Below are 23,509 nucleotides of genomic sequence, written 5' to 3'. Positions count from 1 at the left end.
CCTCTTATGTATCCATGTATACCGTCTTACTTCGAGGCGTCTTTCTGTTTGTGAAAAACACAGGGCTTTATACATTTCCCTGTACAGCAATGCACGGTGAATACAGCCATCGCTTATCTCAGACTGTGGAATGTACAAGTGGAAGAGAGAGGATGCTGGGAGTTGTAGTTTCTGGGTGTTTCACTGTGCACGTTGTTGCTTTGCTTTCTTTTGTACAGTTAACAGCCCGTGCCAGTGAATCTCAGAGCCTCGCCCTGGCCTCGGTTGTGAAGGGGAAAGAAGTGGACGCAGAAGCCAGTGCGTTACTGAAGGAGCTGGAGGGTAGGACAGTCATTTAGCAGTTTCCCTATGCTATGCATCGACCATAGTTTACCAACATGCTTTACCGTGCTTACCTATGCTTTACCATGCTTTTACTGTGCTTTATTTCACTTTGAAATGCTTTTACAATGGGAAGCACCAACCCTCCCTCCCTGTGTTTTTTCTTTTTACCCTGTCGATGCCCATCGTTAAAAATCTGTGATTTGGATGTTGAAACAGAGGGCTGTGCTCACTCCTCTCTCCTTTGACTTCAGGCATGAAGAAAACGTGGAATCGAAAGCAAACCCAAACCAAAGTTGCGGTGAAGAAGATGAGGACGGTGAAGGAGAAGATTGTGGTGGACGCCAAGAAAAAGACCAAACAGGCAGCGAACACGGTGACCCCAGCAGTCTCCAACTCCACCCAGGCTAACGCCACAGCCAAGGATGCCCAAAGACTCGCCACTGAAGCATCCGCAGTATGTTAAAGACATTGCTGCGATATTCAAAAAGGGGCCGGATTAGGAGGCCACTGTTTATCTATTCATAGTTTTGTGTGTCAAGCAGGAGGCTTTTTTTCTGCACACCCAAACTGCAATGTAATTATTAAAAAGCAGCTTTCAATGCCATCCATGTTTGTGCTTTCTGTTTTACCACACCTGTGAAACAGAGAAGGGGAAGGAGTTGTAATGAAGATAGCGTTGGAGCATTTAGCATTCAAATGATGGGTGGGTTCTGAATACTTAAGCAATAGCCCTCTGATTGGGTTTATACCCTGGGCACTTCAGTCCTACGCCTTCCACTTACGCAGAATCAGTTTTTCGTCTATTGTGTTGTCTTTAGAATAACTGAAATATTCCAGTAATAAGTGCAGTAATAATACTGCTCGCGCTAATACAAGAAAAACAGATTGTAAATCCTTTTGATATGTATTCATTTGTTAATATGAGACTTGTGTATAAATACCTGTCTACTTTTTTTTTATGTCACGGACTGTAGGATGCAAAAGCTGCTCTCAAACAAACTGAGAAATCCGGCAGAATGACGACTGAATTGAACTCGACCGTTAGCGCTGTCCTTCACGAAGTCGCTGCCCAGGAGATGAAAGCAGCGGAGCTGAAGAGAGACCTGCGGGAAATGGAAGAGGTAGAGCAGCCTCAGCCACGAGATTGCTGCACGCCGTGTTTAAAAACATTTAACACTCCACTGCTCTGAAGCAGATGTGAGTAGAGATGTGAACCAGATCGATAGATGGCCACTATATATTGGCTACTAAAAATGAAGACCCATTATAGCGTAGCTGCAGTGGAAGCGGGCTGTGACATTACAAAAGTTGTGGAATGCAGATCTCAATGAGCGTCAGCTCACCAACACTGCCACCTGCTGGGCTCTTCTTGCATTCAACATCACAAGCCTTGCAGATAGGGTTACCCTATGACTCCAGGTACACTAGGACAGTTCAGGCATTTCAACTCGCAAGCAATGCATTCTGGTACATTTGACCTGTCTCAGGTACCTTTCACAGCAGGACTACACTTCCAAGAATGCATTGCGGTGTGAGTCTGAACTGTCCCAAACTGTGCTAGTGTACATGGAGTCCTATGGTAGTTCTACTTGCAGAGCACAAGCACAGGCAATGCAATAGTATGATGGTGTACTGCTGGAGGAGTTATGCTAAATATGAAACCTACTGAAGAATTCCAATGTGAAATGTCATGCAACACTAACCTTTTTGAGAAATGACAGTTTACAGCACTTAGCTGTTGTTCACAGAGGCTGTGAGTTTTTCATGAGAACGCCTTTTCTTCCAATATCTTGTCTCAGATAGCGGGTAACATGGGAGATGTCAGGGAAGACATGAAGACAGCCAAGCTGTCCTTGGAGAGTTACGCATTGGTCTTGAAGGATCTGCTTGCAAAGTTAGGTATGGATTTTGTAATAAGTAATTTCTGTTTTGAACTACTTTGGTTTCAATTGCCTTAGGGCAGTTTAAGCTGGGCAATAATTACCCACCACCACGGCATGTGTTAACATGCGGCGCTAAGATAAGGACTGAAAGGGCTCAAGTGTTCCTTCTTGTACCCTGTAACAGAGACCAGCCAGGTGAACGAGAGGTTTGAGAGCCTCTTAAACGAGACGGAGACTCAGCTGAGGATCCTGCAGCTGGGAGTGCAGAGTGAGGGGCTGGGGCTGAGAATCCAGACACTGCAAGAGGCAGCCCGACAACAGGAGAGCCAGATGAAAGAGATGGAGAAGGACATTGCGGAGATCCTGGAGGAGAAAATCAATCTGGAGGACATTGTGCAGAACTTTCCTGAGGGCTGCTTCAACAGGCCGCAGACGGGGAGACGGTGAAAAGGCCTCGGACAGGAGCGGAGTGCGGGGTGGTTTGAAGGATCCAGTGCACTGCTGGTTAGAGAGCACAGTGAAGATGTTATAGCAATACAATTTCGCACCTTCATTGATCCTTTTTTTCATTTCCCGTCAAGAGAACGCAGCTGAAAAAGACATTATGAGCGCCAGCGAATTGCTCGCTTTTTAAGAGAAAAAGAAAAGGCAAACAGTGCTGAGAAGCTGGCCAGCCAGCATGTGGAAAGGCTCTGGTTCAAAGCTTCCTTTTGATCTATTCTTCTTGACATTATTTCCCCGGGGTGGTCACGTTTTAACATCAAACTGCAATGATTTGAAAAGCTGCTCTTCGGCACACACTAGACTTTAGGTCCTCTGAATTTAAGTCATATTTTATTATCTCATGATTTTTGTTCTAAATCATGTTTTTTCTAATTTAGTATTTTTTTTTTTAACTTACCTTGGACCATCTTCAATTAGGTTTCATTTTATAAACTCTACACTATGTTACTGGTATTCAATATTTTAATGTAGAAAGAAAGAAAGAAAGAAAGAAAGAAAGAAAGAAAGAAAGAAAGAAAGAAAGAAAGAAAGAAAGAAAGAAAGAAAGACTTGAATCTGTTCTTCATTAAGAAGAAGCAACTTGGAGCAAGATTCGTGAAAACCAACAAAAGTGTTTTTTGACATTGGGATTAAATATATTTTTTATAACCAGTCAGTAAAAATCTTCATACGCTTTGCGCGTGTTATTCAGTGTTTTATGACTTGCATTGCTCTCTCAATCCACAAGGTGGTGCTGTTTTGAGATTTTGTAAAATAAATAAATAAGCATACAATTAAACAAAATACAAAACCAATTAACAAAACAAGACACAGAAATGATGCAGTATAAACCCCTTTACAGCAGACAATAAGAAATGATTATGTATCAGAACACGCCTTCATTCCGATGTTATATTTAAGCATTGTACCATTATTAGTTCACATAAATAATAAACAGCTTCATATACAGTAAGTATTCTATGTACAGTTTGTAAAGTCAGTTTCAACCCTGCATAGCCCTGCTATATCTGTATATTGTTTGGTGTAATGAGAGTTTGCATTCCGGTACACTATTATAATGATCCCTTTACACACCTAGCTCCATGCACAGCAACAGCACATTGCTCAGACAGTGAACCCAGCTTACCGTGATTGCATACTCTCTCCTTCCAAAGGTTTACTGTGAGTTTAATAAGACACACCTGAGCGTGTGTTATCTATGCACTGTGGCTAATGAAGCTTATAGTAAAACCTGGAATGGGTGAAACTGCTACGCAATAGGAGTCTTATTTCCATCCCTGATGCATCTCCCCAAAAAAATATCATATGAAAATGAGCTTTCTTCTGTGGTGTGATATTACACATGGATAATATGTACAAAAGCTCGGATAATAACTGCCCATGCAAACTCAGACTGCAAAGACATTGCCTTTATTAGCGTTGCAAGCCTCTAATTCTATCCATAAGCACTAAAGTCTGAAATCTGAGGTAGAGAATGTTAGCACATGTTTCATCTCAATTCAAATAGCTGTGCTCAAGATATAGCTAAAACATGACCTAGAAGCATGATGGCTTTCAGCAACAAGAGAAGCTGGCAATAGCGTGTTGTTAATACAGTGAATGGGTTGCCTGGAAACCATGCAGCCAGTCGGGATAGGCATGCCAGAGCAGACCGAATCTAAAGGTGGCGAGGAAATCCACGTTCAGGTCGAGCAGGCTGGAGTCACTGAGAGATTTATTCAGATCCACCGCTCCGCTAATGCTGTTCCTGCTGATCAGCAGGTGAACCAGGCTGCCCAGAGTGAAGAACACACAGACAGCAAAGTCTAAAACGGGAAACTAGAGAAACCGAAGAACATCAAGATGCTGTTATTATTATTATTATTTTTATTATTATTATTATTATTATTATTATTATTATTATTATTATTATTATTATTATTTTATAATTGTGTTATTTTAATATTAGTTTTCATTGTATAGCCTGTAATTATAACCTAATGTCGAATAGCAAATTGGCTATAATCGCCAATAAGATGCTTTACCTGACACAACACATAAATATTATTATAATAATAAAGAAATAAAACATACTACCTGTAAAGTTAGAACCACCTTTGGAAATAACAAGCATACTGAGCTCAGCACAAAACCCACAAGAAGTTCAGCAGACACCAGTAAACTTTCCATGATTTGCTTTCAAAACGAAACTAGCCAGTCCGCAATACTCTGTCGCAGCGGTTGGGTGTCCGTCAGTATACACGAACAGAGGTGGCTAGTTTTTAAAGGAAAGAGCCTTAAGCAACCATAACTGAGGTTTCACCACGTGGTTTTGAAACGTGGGCTTTGGTGTCAAATGTGGAAAACGTGTTCACCAATCCCAAACTAGACAGTTGCTTATTGGGCGCGTCTTAATCCGTGTTTAAAATGTTACTCAAATCACTGGCCTTCACTTTGTTGTATGGAAAACGTATTGCATATTACAAATACAAATGCGTGTTATGGTATGTATCTAGAAGTTACGTCGTGCGTAGGTGTCTCGTATTGTATAAGATATCACATTTCGTGCAGTTTGGCCAAGCGGACCTCGAAGCGAAGCCTTAATGCACAGGATGATTAGAAAGTCAGTTTGCCACATCAACGCACCATATCTCACAAACGGTAGGGCACAGGAAGGTGAAATTGCACAGGGGTTAAGGGAACCATGGGGTCTGTGAGATATGGTGCGTTGATGTGGTGCGCTTACTTTCTAATCACCCTGTATATTAAACATACACACTGTATGACTAATCAGTGATATATTACATCTATATGTTATGTTCATTTAAACGCCGGTCATACAGCCGAGTTAAATCAGTTTTATAACGTTGTGTTTAGAATATAGCCGTATAATAAATGTGGGCTGTATAATTCCAAAGAGTAGAACATGCGAACGTTTCTCCAGCAGGGGGCGCAGGTGTCTCGCTGATATTGTGTTGCTTTTCTTGTGACAGTAAAATGACAACTAATCGGCCTCACCCAACACAGTATATTTTTCGTGGGGAGATACTATATTTAATGTAGATGACTCCAATCCTAAATGTACCACGGGCACGCTATTTACCTCCAAACATCCAACATCACTCAAATTCTACACTGAGTGATCAATTGCGTTTACAAATGCATACAAACGCTCCATTTTCAGTTATTCACATTGCTGTAAGAATATAAACCGATCGCACGATTACATTCGCATATAATATGTTATATCTTATTTACAGAATGCTATTTTTTTCTTTCTCTCATACATCAATAACAACACAGGTATGCGATGAAATGTTTGAAAAAAATTCCAGACAAAAAGTGTTGGGGGAAGTTTACCTGTGTAGCAATGGGGATTTTTATCAGATATAGAGAATCTGCTATTTACTGTGAAGAAGGCGATTTGTCCATAATGAAACGTTCCTTCAACGCGCAGTTGCAGTTCCACTTTTGGCCGGCAGGGGGTGGAGCACAGCACAGTCCTCGCAGCGCAGCCTCTTCAGATAGCAGATTGGAACCTGGCGTTTAAACATCAGTCAGGGGTGTGATGTGTGCCAGTCTGTGTTCAGTACGCGGAGGCGCTGCATGAGGAATTGGTTCATCCGTTTCTCTTCTCTTTTTCTTTACCTTCTCCATTTGTGTCACTAAATCCCCCGAAGATGCCTTCAAATCAGAAACTACAAGGTAAAAAAAAAACACAACTAACTAACAAAAAAAAACAAAAAACGGAATTTAAATGTTGTGTAGTCATTCATAAATAAGACTTGTACTTAAACAAAGGTCTGGTTGACAGTAATGTAACTTTCAGCGTCGTGGATTGGAAATCAAGTTGACATTTTCTGAGTTGTTTGTCAGCTTTGTTTGGGTTTTTGTTTGTTTGTCTGTTTTCAGGTGGAAAAGCATTCGGACTCTTAAAAGCACAGCAACGGGACCGCTTAGAAGAAATCAACAAGGTATAGTAAGAGAGCACTGTCCTGCTTTCATTACCTCGGCTACACTGTGCTTGCGCTGTTTGTTACAGCCGTTCATTCACTAATGAACTAAACAGGGCTAACCAATCACCGCTTAATACTTAAATTCCATGTGTCAGGTAGCGTGCGGGTATTTTTAAAGACCTTCAGCTCTATAAAGAACAGCTCCGTTTGTTTTCTTGGGAGATTTGCACCAGTGTGGCAAGTATATGAATTGCTTCGTATTAGTCGATATATGCCCACAGCATGTCCCTTTGTAAAAAGCCCTCCGGTGTGTTAATGCATTGTGATAGCTGAACTTGTGTGAACCTCGGGGGACCCCAAATGTCTCTTCCGCTTTTCATTAGAAATGAGTTGTCGATTATTTAACTAAACCCTTAATTTAACTAATAATTTGCTTAATTGGACATTTTTTTAAATTATTTTCAGCGCTTAGACAGTTACAGCTTTCAAGTTAGCTGTATAATATTTTATAAGCAACTTGAACGCTGCAGCTTTTTGACCATCAGTAAGTAATATCGACGGATCTTGACAGTGAAATCCGCTATACAGTACTGAAACACTATAGCAGAAATATAGGTCTCACGTCTTTATTTTTGTGCAAAAAGGTTAATGCTTGATTTCTTGTTTAAAGTCTTGCAACATGGGGGGCATTCAGGGGCATTCAGAACAAAAGATAGGAGGCACTTTTCTACACAGAGAATTGTGAGGGTCTGGAACCAACTCCCCAGTAATGTTGTTGAAGCTGAAACCCTGGGATCCTTCAAGAAGCTGCTTGATGAGATTCTGGGATCAATAAGCTACTAACAACCAAACGAGCAAGATGAGCTGAATGGCCTCCTCTCGTTTGTAAACTTTCTTATGTTCTTATGTTCTAACATGATAAACCTGTATTAGTGCACTAGCATTCATTGTAGACATGAAGCACGCTCCCCTAGTGATCATAAATGCTCATTGCAGAAGCACTGCCGCACTACTGCTGTCGATTTACATTCGCGATATATGCTCGCTAGGCTGCATGCGGAATTCACGTCCATTGTAAAGGTGAGATGTGATTTGCATGAATAAAAGATAGCGTCTGCAAAAAAAAATAAAAAATTAGCCTCCCAGCCTCAGCCTGCGACCACTTTAATCAGATGATCTGTTTAGCTGTGCAAATCAAATCAAATATAGAACGCGTATCAGCGACGTTAAATTAACTAAGTCTCCATGACTTGATAAAGTGCGGAAAGCAGCTAATTCCGTCCTCCTGGGGGTTTTAAAAGGCATGCATCGTTATCAGGGAATCAAATCAGAGGCCTGCTTAAAACTGACGGAACATGTTGGGGTTGGTAGACAAACGTTTTGACAGGTGTCTTTTGTGAGCGCAACAGCAGAGGAACCTTTAGTATCTGATTGCGCTCAACAGATCACAATGGACTGGTTGTTCATGTTGATCATGGTGAATAAGTTTTTGTTCTGACATGCTAAGTGGTTGTCAGACTGCACGACTGCATGTCATTGTTTCAAGTATAAAAAAAATATATTAAAAAGAAAGCACATGTTTCTGTGTATCTCATTATTGATCATTGTAAAACACTAATAGGAAGCCAAAAATGATAAAGAGAGTGGAATTGACTTTTTAGACAAGCTGTGTTTATGTAAGCATCACCTGTCTAAAAGGTGGTCACTATAGACAGGTGTTTTCTAAAAAAAAAAAAAAAGAAAAACAAAATTGGGGCTAAAAGCATTTCCCTCTTAAGGTGTTATTGTTTACCATATCAATGTGTGTTGTCCTGCTTCTACTCGCTGTACCATTCAGCTCTCTGCCATACGTTTACTGTGCTGTGCTTCATTTGACCATACTCTGGTCTTGCAGAGCGCACTTTTTAAATGGATTTCTTGGCAGGCAGCGTGCAACCTTGGTTTTTGCTTCGTGTATTTTGGTGTTGCAGCGGTGGCATGACTTCCAGAGCCTCCTGATCTGGTTGCAGTGTTAAATCAGCCAGGTTCATTGTGCAGCTCTTAAGATAATAGCTGGAAGGAATGCCCCAGCTCAGCAAATTCCTCATAGAGCCCATTGATGCCCGCTGCTTCTTTACAAAGCTCCTCCAGACCCATGTGCATGGCTAAACGTAAATGGCATTGTATATTACTGTGTTACATCTTCTGAAAGCTTTAATAATAATAATAATAATAATAATAATAATAATAATAATAATAATAATAATAATAATAATAATAGCGTCCTGTATGCTTCAGACAACCTGAGCCCAGCAGACATTCTGAAATGGTTTAGTTATTGTGGGCCATATTTTCAAATTGTGTCCCATTTAAAGAAATACTATGATGTGTTTCAGATTAGAACCCCTAAAACCTCGGGGGGGGGGGGGGATGGTTTTATGCGTAATCTCCGATACTTTTTTTTTTTTACAATTTCTTTATCAACATGAGCAGTACTTTCACAGTGGGAAACAATGCGGCAGCAAAAAGGACTACATTAACTCCACTCCTTTACCAGCTTTGGACAATGATCCGAATGTTAAAAGAATGAAAGATAATACCTTTTAAAAGGCTCAGATAATTTTGTAGATTTTAAACAGGAGGGGTTTATGAACCTGTATTCAACAGCAGCAAGAGATAGCGTGGAGGGCATCTCAGGTAACTGCTCCTGTTTCCAGCAGCACCCAGGTACCCTTCAGTCTGGTCAGATAACCTGGTGGAATGTGGGTCAAGTATGGGAAAACTGCAAAAATACCGTGGTAAACTTTGATAAGGGTGTACACTGTTGCAGACAGACAGATGATATGATCGACACACGTTTTAATGCAGGACTGGTGAATATATCTTGGCAGTACCATTACCTGTTTTTTATTATGCCCGATAATGAAGTGCCACCAGAAAGCTATACCTTTAACTAAAACCTGTAATACTTTTCGCTTTTCAGGAGTTTCTTGAAGACCAGAAGTTTAGCGATGAAGAGGACCTTGCAGAAAAGCTGGACTCTTTTAAAAGTAATTATCTTCTATGTATCCGTGTTGAATGCTTTCTGAATATTCCTAGTGGTTCTTTGTACCATCCTTACCCCGCACTGCCTGGTTTTGCACGTGGCACACATTAGAGCACAACACAGCGTGGTGCCAGGCTGGGCCCTCTCTGACGGGCATTCGTGTTCAGCTTCTCCATTTGTTTTTACTTGGTGACATGTGGAGCGATTTTAAGTTTCCCCCCCGAGGAATCTGACGAAGACCTAGCGGTCGGTAAGTAATGGTCTTGTTTTCTAAAGTTGAAACGATTAAATACGTTTCTGGATTGTTTTGTGAATCCAAATTCTGCTCAGAAAAAAAACATTTGCATATCGAGAATACTCTATTGGAGATTGCTTTTCGACAGCGTGACTTTGACAACCTAATGAATGAAATGATTGAGAAAAAAAAACAGCAGCGTCAATCAGGAATTCAGAAAGAAGACGTGTGCTCTGCTTTCTGGTTAACCACAGACCCTGCCTGGGTTTGTAGCCGGTACCCTGACTGCTCAAAACATTCATAAGCTTTCTCCAGGCCTGGGCAGTTACCAATGTCAAAAGTACAGCTGGGAAAACATAGGCTTGTGAACACTTCCAAGGGAGGCTTGGAAAAAGGCATCCCTTGTTTGTCAATGAATCGAAGGCTGCGACCAAACGATAAACACACACCCTCCGAGAGAAGCTGAAACCAGTTAGTGTTTTACTCACCAACCCAAAGGCAGGGGCTCCAGGACTGTGCTTACCAACCTGGCTCAGTGTTAAAATATGCTTTAACATACAGCACGGGAGAGCAGCTCTGTGAAACCGCGCTCTCCTTTAGAAAACCTCTTTATTTGTTCTGTGAAACAGGCTTTCTCTAAGCAGGGCCCGGTGGGTGGGAGTTATTTGTGTGAATTGGGCAGCCGAAGCCCCAGAACAGACCCCCTCCTTGTTCTTGATTGAAGGAATTTTGAGTTCACGTTTCACTCACGCCCCCCCCCCCATCCCTTTCCTTGAGTTCCCTTAACAATATTGGCAGTGTCCTGTACTGGGTGACACAGTTAGTGTTTTGTAAATCTGCGTTTGTAACAGTAAACAGGCTCTTTATTGTAAAAAAAAAAAATGTGCACGGGTTAATCCACCCGCGCTGTGTTAATCTTTAGATTGAGAACAAATAAAAAAAATTATAAATAAGGCAGAGGAAAGCCAAAGAGGACATCCCCGCTATTTATTTCAAGATGTTTATTAGGATGATAAAATGATTTATAATATGGAAAGGAGAGAAATGTCCAGCTTTCACAGAATGGAAACATCTAATGCTATGTGCATTACAGCTGGAGAGGCTCCACCAGACAGATAAAGGAAAATGTAATTACTTCTAAAAAATACAATTTATAAACAGATTACAAAACAGACATATGATATAGATTACTGTCGGCTTACTACAGTGACTTTAAAAAAAAATCATGCTATTCCTGTTATGTAATAATTCTCACTGACGGAAGAGGTTTCGATTTATACATGTATGAATGTTAAAGTTATATATCTGAGAATAAGTTTGTATTATAAGATTGCATGAATGTCATTTAAATAATGTAATCCAAGTATTTATTATTAATAATAATAATAATAATAATAATAATAATAATAATAATAATAATAATAATAATTTCTAATAGAATAGGAAAACAATTCTTGTGTGTCAGCAAGATTGTTTAATATATTACAACCCAACATGGCCTTCATCCTCCACATATTGTCCACAACGTGAACGCACTGTAAAACTGAACAGAATGGCTGTAATGAAACAGGGCTGAGTTCATTCAGAATGACTCTAATGAAACAGGGCTGAGTTCATTCAGAATGACTCTAATGAAACAGGGCTGAGGTAATTCAGAATGACTCTAATGAAACAGGGCTGAGTTCATTCAGAATGACTCTAATGAAACAGGGCTGAGTTCATTCAGAATGACTCTAATGAAACAGGGCTGAGGTAATTCAGAATGGTTCTAATGAAACAGGGCTGAGTTAATTCAGAATGACTCTAATGAAACAGGGCTGAGTTCATTCAGAATGACTCTAATGAAACAGGGCTGAGTTCATTCAGAATGGCTCTAATGAAACAGGGCTGAGGTAATTCAGAATGGTTCTAATGAAACAGGGCTGAGTTAATTCAGAATGACTCTAATGAAACAGGGCTGAGTTCATTCAGAATGACTCTAATGAAACAGGGCTGAGTTCATTCAGAATGACTCTAATGAAACAGGGCTGAGGTAATTCAGAATGGTTCTAATGAAACAGGGCTGAGTTAATTCAGAATGACTCTAATGAAACAGGGCTGAGTTCATTCAGAATGACTCTAATGAAACAGGGCTGAGTTCATTCAGAATGGCTCTAATGAAACAGGGCTGAGGTAATTCAGAATGGCTCTAATGAAACAGGGCTGAGTTAATTCAGAATGGCTCTAATGAAACAGGGCTGAGTTAATTCAGAATGGCTCTAATGAAACAGGGCTGAGTTAATTCAGAATGGCTCTAATGAAACAGGGCTGAGTTCATTCAGAATGGCTCTAATGAAACAGGGCTGAGTTAATTCAGAATGGCTCTAATGAAACAGGGCTGAGTTAATTCAGAATGGATCTAATGAAACATGGCTGAGGTAATTCAGAATGGCTCTGATGAAACAGAGTTAATTCAGCACTGAATGCTTAATGAGCGTATTCAGGGGCAGTGCTCTTTCAGGTCAGTTTCAAAGCCCTTAGTTTCGGCAGACAATGTGACCACATTCTCTTTAACAGAATCTTCAGGGGGAAAAAAATAGTCCAAAGAAAGTTAGTTAAGGACTCTGAAGTGCAAGCTGATTCTTACTAGTTTTTTCCCATTTGCATGTTTTTTTTTTTCCTTTTTAAAAAAAAAAGTGTACAGCTTATAGGAACTTAAATAAGTAGTGTGATGATATTTTCATTCCATTTTTTGAAAGGCAAAATAACCAACTTAATGTTAAAGAAAAAACAAGAAACAAACAGTGTGAGAGAATTGTATTGCCTGAGTGTTATTACTAAAGGATTTGGGTCCAGTTTTGTAAAAGGTACATTTTTTTTTTTTATATAAATATTTTATTGGTTTCACAAAATAACATCAATACCAGTTCATCTGCTAGTGTACAATAAACACATCACCAATAATGATATGAAACAAATGAAAAAAATGTACATTTCTAACATTATACAAAATAGTGTTAGTGCCTTAAAAATATCTTTTCAATGTTTCTCGGGGTTTGAATTGTGACTCAAAGTCCTTGCAAGTCTGTGCTTGCCTCACTCCACACCCTGGCACCTGTCCCGGACACCTGTCCTTGTCTGCCACGGCTGCCGACTGGCCATCACTGTACAGGGAGGGGGGCTTCGGCCTTGTTGTTATAGCCTTGCCTGCTTTGCTGCCCACTGGGGGTCAAACACCTCTTGCTCCTTCTTCTACACAGCTGAGGAAAACTGCAAGAGCAAGAGCTGTTTGCCACCGACAGGACCACAGATTGACGCCATCCCATAACATAAGCCATTGGAGATAGTGTTTCACTTGTGTGCTCTTCTGAGAGACAACTGCGGACAAGAGACACACAGGCCCATTGTACACGAAGCCGGGCAGGCACAGTTGCCACGGTGATTCAGAAACGGAACACACCCAGCTGCTCTGGCTGAAATGATTTATTTTATAAGCAGAGACACTCGTCTTATCTCCAGAGTGTAAGGTTTAAGAATTAAGGTAAACATGGAATAAACTGCTTTGTTACGCTGTAAGGATGAGACCAGACCATGTTTCAAATTTTTACCGGTTTACTGTTTATTAGTTTGAAATGTCCACATTACATTCTACATTGGACGTTATGTTCACGAGTATGAACAGAGACAGGCAGTTGATCGGATTACCTGAACCCCAGGAGAGAGCCCTCAGGCTGATTCATCGATGGTCCATGTTGTTTCTGGAGGTATTGGAGCTCTGTGCGGCCTCCATGCCTTTTATTTATACTATAGTAGGCTCATCACACACGTGACTGCAGTCTGTTGCTGTTATCTTACTGATTAGCAATAGAAATGAGCCATTCAGCTGTTACTCCGTTAAGCTGCAACCAACCACTAACCACCACTTTTACAAGGTTACAGTGGTTAATTGTGTACCCTGTTTCATTGGCCATACATTTCGGTACACGCCTTATCTCACCAATCATTTTAATCCTAATCTACTTTAGCAACCCTACTTACGCCAAAGTCACCTCCAGCAAACAGGTTTAACATTGCCCACACATTTCATCTGACATGACCTTGCGTTCCTACATCACAGCATAAGATTTACGGGGATGCAGAACTCTCCTGTGATTAGTTTACTTGATACCCATACGTGATTTATAATGAAAGTGCCCAGGACCAAGGGGTCTTCTGTTGTCCTGATTGGTGTTGTCTGTGTCCCGCTGCTGCTTTAACTGAACTTCAAAGGGACGGCAGAGCAGTTTCTGATGGGGAAGTATGTTAGTGTGACCTTGAGCTGGGGTGGAAGCCATTTCCACAGCAGAGCAATGGTTTAATTACTGTAAATAGAGTAAGACTTTGTACTTTAATACTGCTGTGTCCCGCAGCCCTGTTTAATCCTTCGGTGAACTTTGAACTGTAGTACAAGAGGATTTAATACCGAGGGAGACCTGAGTTGAGATTGTATCTTCAAAAAAAAAGAAGAAAGCAAGCAGGTGGTACTGACTTTAATAGAAAAATCTTCAGTTTCTGTAACCATTTTAAAGGAAGGTTTTTTGGAAGGCAGCAGTCGGCTTGTGTTGTTGATTTTAAAGCACTAAAGTCTGGTTTTCTTCTACGCAAAGTCTTTTGGCAGCTGTTTAGATGCCATCGCATAAGGCGATTGAGAAAGCCATCCTGAAACTCCCAACAATGCCGTGTATCCTCCACACCATGCAGGGCGAGGTCCTTATTGCTCTCCTCAGCCAGGGGCAATGGTTATGAACAGCAGTCCTGCATGGTATTTCCTTTTAGTTCAGCTTGACTGACTTCAGGCGATTCGGCCCTTCCCTTTGCAGACTTCTGCATATTTATATATAAATATATGCTGTATGTATATATAAATAAAACATTTTTTGGGGGGGTGTGTGACGGGTACACCCCACCCCTGTGTTTATTTATATATTATTATAATATTATTTAAATGCGTTTTTGTATTTTTATAGTTAAATGTAGTTTGGCAGGGACAATGTTTGCTTCTCCTCTCTGCCAAACTACATCCCTTGAGAATGCGTGCTCGCAGCTAATGATTTATTTACAAACTCTCCGTCGAGCAAGCATATTAGAAATCCTGTGCAGAGTGGGGGGATAAACGAGGTAATTGATAGCCAGTTAATCCCTCGACCACGATATAAAAAACAGCTTTTGCTGACCGAGTGAAGCGAAGAACCTTGAGATCTATCACGCAAAGTAAGCAAAGAGACAATTGCTACGCCTGCTGGTTTTAAACCTGCACGATACTTGTTTTATTCAGTGTTTGTAGTGTTTTGTGTAACTGTTTACTTTGGGCCACCGTGGCTTTTGTTTCGTTCCAGTTTTTTTGTTTGTGAGTTAATTTATTAAATAAAAGGAGGGCATTTGCGTCTCAACCCGCAGTACTAAATGTGTGTCAACTTCCACGTCTGACATCACCCACCAGCAATCCGTGACAAAATTTATAAAAATACATTTATTTCAGGACTTTCTATGTATTACATACCGTTTCACTGACTGCTCGTTTTATTCTGTTTCAGGCAAATATGTTGAATTTGACCTCAACGATCAAGGGGAGATTGGTAAGTATATGTTTACAGTGGGTTATGCTGCTCAAACAATATCGATGGAACAGTGCCTTCTTGCTTTGCACCAGGCACAGGCATGCTCCAGGCACACTGAATGCTTCACAAGGACCTATGAGCTAGGGCAGAGCTAGGTGTGATTCTCAATATAGAGAATTTATGTGAAACGATTTAACCATCAAGTTTTATATCCGTTTTTTCCCCCTTAGATTACAAGTGTACAATTTAGTTTTCCAGATCTTGTTTGTAGTTTCACTCTAGTACAGCTTGCTTCTACTTAGAAATGTTATGTACTGCATCCACTAGGGGAAGAGTGTTGCAGGGGGACAGGTTAATGGTTACACTCTGTTGTACCAGATGTACTTAGATGGAAAATCTGTCTGAGAGCCACATTAAGGCCACCAAGAGCTTTGAACTTGGAAACAAATGATCTGCAACACAGTCCCTAGCAAAAGAACAAGTTGTTATCCTGTTTATTTTTCCTCATTAGACATGATGGCCCTGAAGAGAATGATGGAGAAGCTGGGGGTCCCGAAAACCCACCTGGAAATGAAGAAGATGATCTCGGAGGTGACAGGAGGGTGCAGCGAGACCATCAGCTACCGGGACTTTGTGAAAATGATGCTGGGGAAACGATCTGCTGTCCTGAAACTGTGAGTGTGGCTTCCCAAGTCCAGGTTCACTGGATCCTCTTCACTGCTTTAGAGGGTCTTTTCAAGGAACGTTTTGTAAAAGGCGGTTTTGACTGATTAAATCAACCTTGCAGTTCATGAAAGCCTTCTGTTTTAGAGAGGGTTAGACGTTTATTCTCATTTTCCAAAGCACTGTTTACCCAAAAAGAATGGAGTAATCTAATAACACACCTTCAAGTCCTTAGAAGTTTGGAGAATAGGGCCCATTCCCTCCTGATAGTGAGGTATGTGGTGGCAAATCTAAAACAAATCTAAAAATCTGTTTTGTCATTGAGAGCAGCTTCTCTGGCTGTGTTTCAGATGTTTTTTTTCCTCAGCTAGTCTCCTGGCTACTAGCCACGAAAAGCAACATTGCCATAAACCCCAAGATGCATAATTGCATTTAACAGATCTTGTGTGTTTTTAGGTGCAAACTCTCGAAATGCCACAACTCTTGAAATGCCTCAACCGTCGTCCCTATAATCATCATAAGCTCGGCTTTCTTTGGTTCAATAGTGATGTAAATTAACAGGGACAAATCCAGATTCCAGACACTTACAGTGTTGTCTGTTTTCAGCTAATTGGACTTCTTGTTGGCAAAGACGCAAAAGATCGCACTTTGTTCCGGCGTCGAAATAGGATATTGTGGGATAGATGGGATGAGATGAAGACTTGCTTTAAATAAAATGCTTGGTTTTCATAAGCTTGGCACACAAAGATCCCATTTAAACAGTATTTAGATCCCCCCCTGCTGTAGACCAGCTGTATCTTTCTTTAGGCTTATTTAATTGTCTTTCTCTTTATTGAATAGTGCACCTTTCCTAGGTTCCAGATAGACCCAGAAGTTCAAGTTTTCCTCTGTGAAAATCTACTTCTATAATAAACTAGAATGCATCTTGGTGCTCGCTGCTCTGAACCCAACAGCACTTACTGTACAGTGTTAACTGAGGAACTGGCGCAAGGCTGTGTGAAAAAGCAGCCCAAAGGCAAGATCTTTGCTTCAATTACAAAGCTTCCTCTGCAGCTAATCTGGGACGTCTTACAAAAACCCCAGCACACTGGAAAGGCATTAAATGAATTAGAGTGAGTAAACTGGAAAGTTGATTAGGACTGAGGAGTGTGTGAAGCGAAACAAAGAGGGCACAAAGGGGCGGGGAGAGGAGAGAGCTGTGAATATCTGAGAGGGAGGCACCAGCTTGGGGAATTTGATAAAATAAACGGTCCTCGGCGCGGAGAATAGATTCCTCGGACAGCAGTTTATCTTTCAGATAAGGACTCTTAAGAGCTTATCGAAGCTTTGCAAAGACGAACCAAAAAAGGAAAGTAAAGAAGATCACTTTAAAACAGAACTGTCGCTCTGTGTCAACTGCCGAAGTAAAAATACTTGCAGGATTCATAGGACTTTGCATGCGTTTACATGCTTGGGAGCTATGGTAAAGACTGCAATGATTTTAATAAGCCAGAACAGTGGTACTCCAGTTAATTTATTACCAATGCAGAATGACTGGGTAGATTATTTGTTATTCAATTTACCAGGTAAAAATGTATTGCCAAGTAATTTGCCATAACTTTTGCTTGGGCTAAAGTTTTGAATTGGTTCACCCAAGAGTTCACTGGAGAATTTCTATAAACACTTCACCGGTGCTCTTTCTTAGAAGTCTTCAAGACACCAGTAACATGATTTTCCACGTTGGGCGAATTGCCCATGTCCTACATTTAATATGGAGTGGAACAGTTTGCCCATAGTGCCAAATATAGGCCTGTAAGGAAACAAAATTATTTATGTATTTCTCTGAATGAAGGAGCGCACATAATGATTTGGACAGAATTTAACAAGTTTCCTTTATTGATTCCAATAATCAAAAGTTACTCATTTACAGCCTAATCATTATCATTAGACACAATAATGAGGCCACTTGGCCACTGCCGGTCCAGGTCTTCAATAAACCTGACTATATTTGGGCCAACTGTGAATCACTTTTTCTTTTTTTTTCAGAGTAATGCTCTTCGAAGACAAGGCCAACGGAAGCAGTTTGAAGCCAGTCGGACCTCCTCCTAAGAGAGACATCACAAGCCTCCCCTAAAGGATTCCAGGGGAACCTGGACCAACCCGCACAGAGTCCCACAAAGTGTCTTTGCATAGGTTTGTAAGTAGAGCCACGGTTAGGCATCGGCTGTGATCAAGCCAGGATGCAGTCAGGTGCTGAAAGCCTGCAGTGTGCGGAGCAGGACCTCAGCTGCCAAGGGTCGCTTCGCCAGATTTTAATTATGGAGCGGTGCTATCCTTATAGCGGCTTTTAAAAAGTACACTACCAAGCAACAAGACAGACAGCAACTGTGTGGTTTTAGGAAAGGTCATGTATTGTGTCAGCATTACACGACCGCACACAGTGATCATAGCTTTTGTCACTGGGTACTTTTTAAAAACTATTTCTGCGCCATAGTTGAAATTTAATCTTAGGGTTAGTAGTAAAATATATTTTTTAAACACTGTAAAGTATAACATTTAATAAATACTGTATATATCTTTTTTTTTTAATTAACGGATACACTCTTGTTAATGCCCTAGTCCTTGTCATAACCCCCTTCCCAATCTCGACTCAGTCATATTTATTATACCATTGACACTCATTCTAGTCGCAACTTCCACCCAATTCTGACCAAAATCAAATTTATGGTCCCGTGGGGCATTCACAAGAGTGGATCAAGTACGGGCATTACCCTCTATAGAAACATATGAAGCAGGTTTGTGAAAATGATGCACAGCTGTGTGGTTTAAGTCAAATCCCTCACCAGTCCCATTGACAGTGTCTATTGTACATCAGGTAGCAGTGCCAGCTGAATCGGATGAACAGAGAGCCGAGGTCTATTCTACTGAACAACTAAAACCTGCTGTTATTCATTATACCTGCTCATTTCAGGCTGGAACACAAACCCCCCCACCACCCCACCCCCCTACACTTGCATGGATTTAATAGATGGATCTACTGTAAGTCTGCCATTGCATATTCGTATGAGCCATTTCAGTCTTTATTATGAGTCTGCAGTAATGTAAGTGGACTTTTGTTACCGATAAAGTGTGATTAATGTAATAAAACTCATAGTAAAACCTGGATCAGCCAACACTGGTATGCAATGGAAGGCCTTAGCTGGATTATAAAGTAACTCTAAGATAGTTTTGCTGGGTTTTTTTTAAATTTTATTATCAGCTGGTTACACGCACAGCTTAATGCAGGTCGCCTTCTAAAGCAAGCCTTGTAACTATACAAAGAATGACTTGTGGTCTGTGGGTTACAATGAGAGTTAATATATAGTTTTGTTATTTTCAAATAAAGGCACATGTTAATACATGGGGTCAATAAATCAGCCCTGGGGATCAAGCCCAGCTGTATTAATATAGAGAAAAACTGCAATGGCATTGATATCCGTCACTCTTTGAGAAGTTCATGTAAAAATAAAACTAATATTACAATTAAGAGCTGAGCTGTTTAAATCAATGCTTACTGTATATGGTTTTTTTAATTCACTTTTTAATGCAGAGAGCAGCACGTGTAATAAAAGGTAATATAAAGACTTATTTAAAAAAAAAATTAATTGGAGTTAGATTGCTAAAGTATATTGTGTATTGTGCATCCATAACATTCAATCAAAAAAAAAAACAGGTAACACTTTTAATTAAGATACTCCAGTAGACAGACTTCCACTGATGAAGACGCCAGCTGAAACGTTTGTCTGCTTCCTTTAGTTTCACGTACATTTTACCGAAATATTGCAGAGTAGTGAAAAAATCAATAAATGGCTTTTTTTAAGTGCCTAAGAGTAAATGGCCTGATATATTAAAAGCCGAGGTTGGAAATTGGGGAGACTTGGTGCAGTGCAAGACCCACATTGAGCCTTCATATGGATGTGTGAAGCCATCCCTTTAACACGGATGTAGTGCGTTCTGTTTATTGTCGTAATAATGTACTGACGCCCTTAAAGCCTCATTTAATTAAAGGGGAAGTGGCAAATTAAATAAGTCCATAGATTCCGCCTGTTATGTACTGTAGGTCTCACAAGAAGCCTATGTTATTCCAAACACTTATTTTGTTCATGTATCTATGGTACCAATCTAGGTTAAAGAAAGCTCTGAGATTGCTTGCTTTGGTTTCAGATACCTACAGGTCTTTCGGAGTCAAAGCACTTGAGTCTTTAAGGAAGTTTCTTTCCTTCGTTGCAGGAAAGGACCTTGGAACTGCAAACAGTATATAACAGAATTTACATAAAGTAAACAGTATTTCTTTTGAGCAGCATTTTTTGTGACAACTACATTTATTGCAGTTATTTAGCAGTACCATAGGGGAAAATCTTAAGACAGGAAGTTCATATTAAAAACAGAACCATCTGTGTGCACTAGGCTTTGTAAACCCTCAGGATAGATAAAGACTAGTGGGGACATTCCAAGGACTTCAAGCAAAGCAAAAGTGATTTTATTTTTAACTGATCTGTTGTACAGTGTACAATGAACCCTGTTTCATGTGGAAGTAGCTGCATGCTACTGTTTTATGTTCTCATTTATATTTAAATGTGTCAGGTAAACCATTTGTTTGTTCACTGCTTTCTGATTAGAGATTTTTGTTTTTTGTTTGTAAAAAAAGAAAATTAAAAAAAAAAAGATTTGGTCTGTGCCTGATTTTCTTTTACTAAAGTATGATGTTTTTTTAATTTATCAGCGTTGCTTTTTTAAAAATGTTTGTATCTGTATATCAATGCAAGAGCTGACTCGTGCAGATGTTTTGCAAACACCAAAGGAATAAAGTTTAAACTGAAAAGAAAGCTCTGCATCTTTTTCTGTCAACCCATACTGTATATATTGAGCCCTATTCACATTAGGACTGTTTTAAGGAATGTTTTCTAAGGGACTGTTTATTTAAAGCCTGTTTTGATTAACTCAGTCAAGCTTGCAGTTTATGAAACTTTTTTCAACTGCATTAGAGAAGGTTAACTTATTGTCATTTTTCAAAGCACCGTTCACCCCAAGAGAAGGATTATAAACACTCTTCAAAAAGTTTCTGAAGCCCCCTGGGAACCCTCTGGGGACCCCAGCGTGTCCCAGTGCTCTCCAGGGCTGATCATTTTAATTAATGTATAGTAATAGTAACAGTTTGCAGGAAAGCTTTTTTTCTTTCTTCTGAGTCAACCAGCCCACTCCATTAATCTTAACTGTTGTTTTCTAGTTTTTTTTTTTAATTCAGTAGTCGCCAATTAATTTTTACCCTGTTTTCCTCCCAATTTGAAATGCCCAATTGTATTTAGGTTCAGCCCACCACTACCACCACTGCGCTGACTCGGGAGCGGTGAAGACGAACACATGCTGTCCTCTTCAGCCGCCCGCTTCTTTTCACTCTGCAGGCCCGCCATGCAGCCAGCGCAGAGATACAGCATTGGAGATCAACGCAGCTCTGGGCAGCTTACAGGCAAGCCCGCAGGCGCCCGGCCAGTCTACAGGGGTCGCTGGTGAGCCGCGAGCCGAGGACACATAATAAAATATTGCTATGTAAATACTATGTACACATTTTTTCCTAACCCATGCAGACACAACCTCAGGCAGTGGGGAGTGAAGGGCACACAGTAAGCGTTCTGTTATCAGTTGATAACAGAACAGCTTTAGATTTCAGTTAGGAACGGAGAGGGTGAAGGGGAATAGCAAGTTGGAGCTCAAAGGGACTTGCTCAGATCAGAGGGGCGCACTGAGCAGGGGTCAACGGGAATGAATGAACTCTGCAATTAAAATACAAATCACAGTGGAGCACAAGCTAATCCCATGCAGGGTCATTTGAACCACAATACCAGAATATTCTTTTTGAGCTTTACTGTTGTTTGCAGACCATGTGCCCCGAGGGAGGCTGAAGTCATGAGCAATCTCAGGGTAAACCCTCGCCTGTCTAGCAAGTCACTCACAAGCACAGTGCGTTCTCCAGTTAAGCAGTTCATTTGTATGACTCAATGGTACAGAACATCTGAACATGTTCAGATTCAGGTCTGTACTTGGATCTAGAATGCAATTACTTCCCACATTCTATCATTTAGGAAATCTATATTCATTGATAGTTGAAATGGCAGCCGTATTCGAACAGCAATCTCTGTTTCCTGCTTGCACCTGAAGAAGAGACCTTTGAGGTCTTGAAAGCTCGTGATTAATTGTTGTTTCGTTAGTCCAATAAAATGTATCGCCTCTCATTCTCTTTGTCTAGAAATCTATATTGTAAGGTATCTTCATATGACCCCTCTGTCACCAGCAGCCTGCATCCACTGTGTAACAGCAGGGCTGAATGAAGGGTGCTGTGTCATCACAATCTGTTGCTATAACCCATAAGGGCACCACAAGGGACTGGCTTGTATTATTCACCTCTTGTGGTTCAATTATCTCTTTTCGAAGAAGAGCAGTTTAGTTTACATGAAAGAGCAAGACTGCTTCAGGTTCACTTTGTGTAAGCACAAAGGAGGGATTTTGTGTAGCGTTTTATTTTTGTTACGCACTGAGCAAACTCTTTCTGAAACTCCCAACTGACCTTAAACGACAAAGCAGCAGCACTGCAGCGGCAATTCTGAACAGTTCTTTTTATATCTAAGAGCCAGCTCCCCATCGGTATGGTAACTACATTAAAATTACTGAGCAAAGTGACAGAGCAAGTGTGGTGAACACAAAATATTTAGTTTCTGTTGTTTTAGACCGAGAAGCACATACTGAGGGGTGTGACTCAGCACCTTTCTACCATATGCAATTATGCTCTTGGCTCTAGGGAAGGGTATATCTTCTAACCATCTTATTACTTCTGCTAAGTCTTCTGTATCCAGCAAGCATGTTTTTCCATTTAGGAAACCAACACATGTTCTTTCACCACTTGTTTATTTTGAGCAGCAGCTGTTTTTAACAGTTATTTTGGGATGTGAAAAAAGAACTGCTCTGTTCTTGGATATAAAAAAAATAAAATCATGAGTTAGAGCTGTGTTATTTTCACACGACCGCGTGCACTAAACAGAATAATACGTTGTTTTCTCATCATAAAAAAAGAACGAGCATATTTTTAAAGTGGGTTGAGTCAAAGGGCTTCACTGCCCTTTGTACTGTATCCTTGTTAGGGTTAAAACATGGACTTTTTCTTCAATTCATTGACACCGTAGCAACCCTGGAGCTGTTAAAATAACTATATTATAACACAGTCATTGGGTGCATTTATTGTATGTTTGTAAGTATTCAGTAGCTATCAATCACAACATACAATAAACAACGCATTGTTTTCTTTCTATTGTCATCTGACCATGTACAATGAAAGCCAGGTTAGAAAAAAAAAG

At 40.4% G+C, this 23,509-nt stretch overlaps 2 protein-coding genes across 3 annotated transcripts in view; both read left to right on the top strand.

Moving 5' to 3' along the window:
- The window catches only part of LOC131697521 (laminin subunit gamma-3-like), a 38,938-nt gene extending 35,679 nt beyond the window's left edge, over nucleotides 1-3,259 (top strand). Inside the window, exons 24-28 of one of the 2 annotated variants that reach the window (XR_009307339.1) lie at nucleotides 219-321; nucleotides 576-778; nucleotides 1,299-1,521; nucleotides 2,124-2,223; nucleotides 2,392-2,519. Coding sequence is in view for 1 of the 2 variants with exons in the window: in XM_058986883.1 (XP_058842866.1) it covers nucleotides 219-321; nucleotides 576-778; nucleotides 1,299-1,445; nucleotides 2,124-2,223; nucleotides 2,392-2,654 (816 nt within the window). In the remaining variant the exon portion in view is untranslated. Of the gene's footprint in view, nucleotides 1-218; nucleotides 322-575; nucleotides 779-1,298; nucleotides 1,522-2,123; nucleotides 2,224-2,391 lie in introns of both variants that reach the window. The other variant, XM_058986883.1, reaches the window with a different exon arrangement.
- A 2,099-nt stretch (nucleotides 3,260-5,358) lies between these two features.
- Nucleotides 5,359-20,835, top strand: LOC117422304 (allograft inflammatory factor 1-like). Its single transcript, XM_058986884.1, has 6 exons — nucleotides 5,359-6,395; nucleotides 6,603-6,664; nucleotides 9,609-9,675; nucleotides 15,459-15,500; nucleotides 15,994-16,156; nucleotides 18,171-20,835. The coding sequence occupies exons 1-6, from the start codon at nucleotides 6,371-6,373 to the stop codon at nucleotides 18,256-18,258; spliced, it is 447 nt and encodes a 148-aa protein (XP_058842867.1). The 5' UTR covers nucleotides 5,359-6,370; the 3' UTR covers nucleotides 18,259-20,835.
- Nucleotides 20,836-23,509: the final 2,674 nt, after the last annotated feature.

Source organism: Acipenser ruthenus, chromosome 15 (assembly GCF_902713425.1).
Source record: "Acipenser ruthenus chromosome 15, fAciRut3.2 maternal haplotype, whole genome shotgun sequence".
NCBI classification, from domain to species: domain Eukaryota; kingdom Metazoa; phylum Chordata; class Actinopteri; order Acipenseriformes; family Acipenseridae; genus Acipenser; species Acipenser ruthenus.
The sequence above is the reverse complement of the archived record's forward strand: the minus strand, read 5'-3'. Positions and strand labels throughout refer to the sequence as shown.

Bases quoted from the DNA above. Each gene is read 5' to 3' on its own strand.
- LOC117422304 (XM_058986884.1), top strand. From the start codon at position 6,371: ATGCCTTCAAATCAGAAACTACAAG. The intron at 6,396-6,602 runs GTAAAAAAAAAA...GTCTGTTTTCAG, and splicing joins TTCAAATCAGAAACTACAAG to GTGGAAAAGCATTCGGACTC. The intron at 6,665-9,608 runs GTATAGTAAGAG...TTCGCTTTTCAG, and splicing joins GCTTAGAAGAAATCAACAAG to GAGTTTCTTGAAGACCAGAA.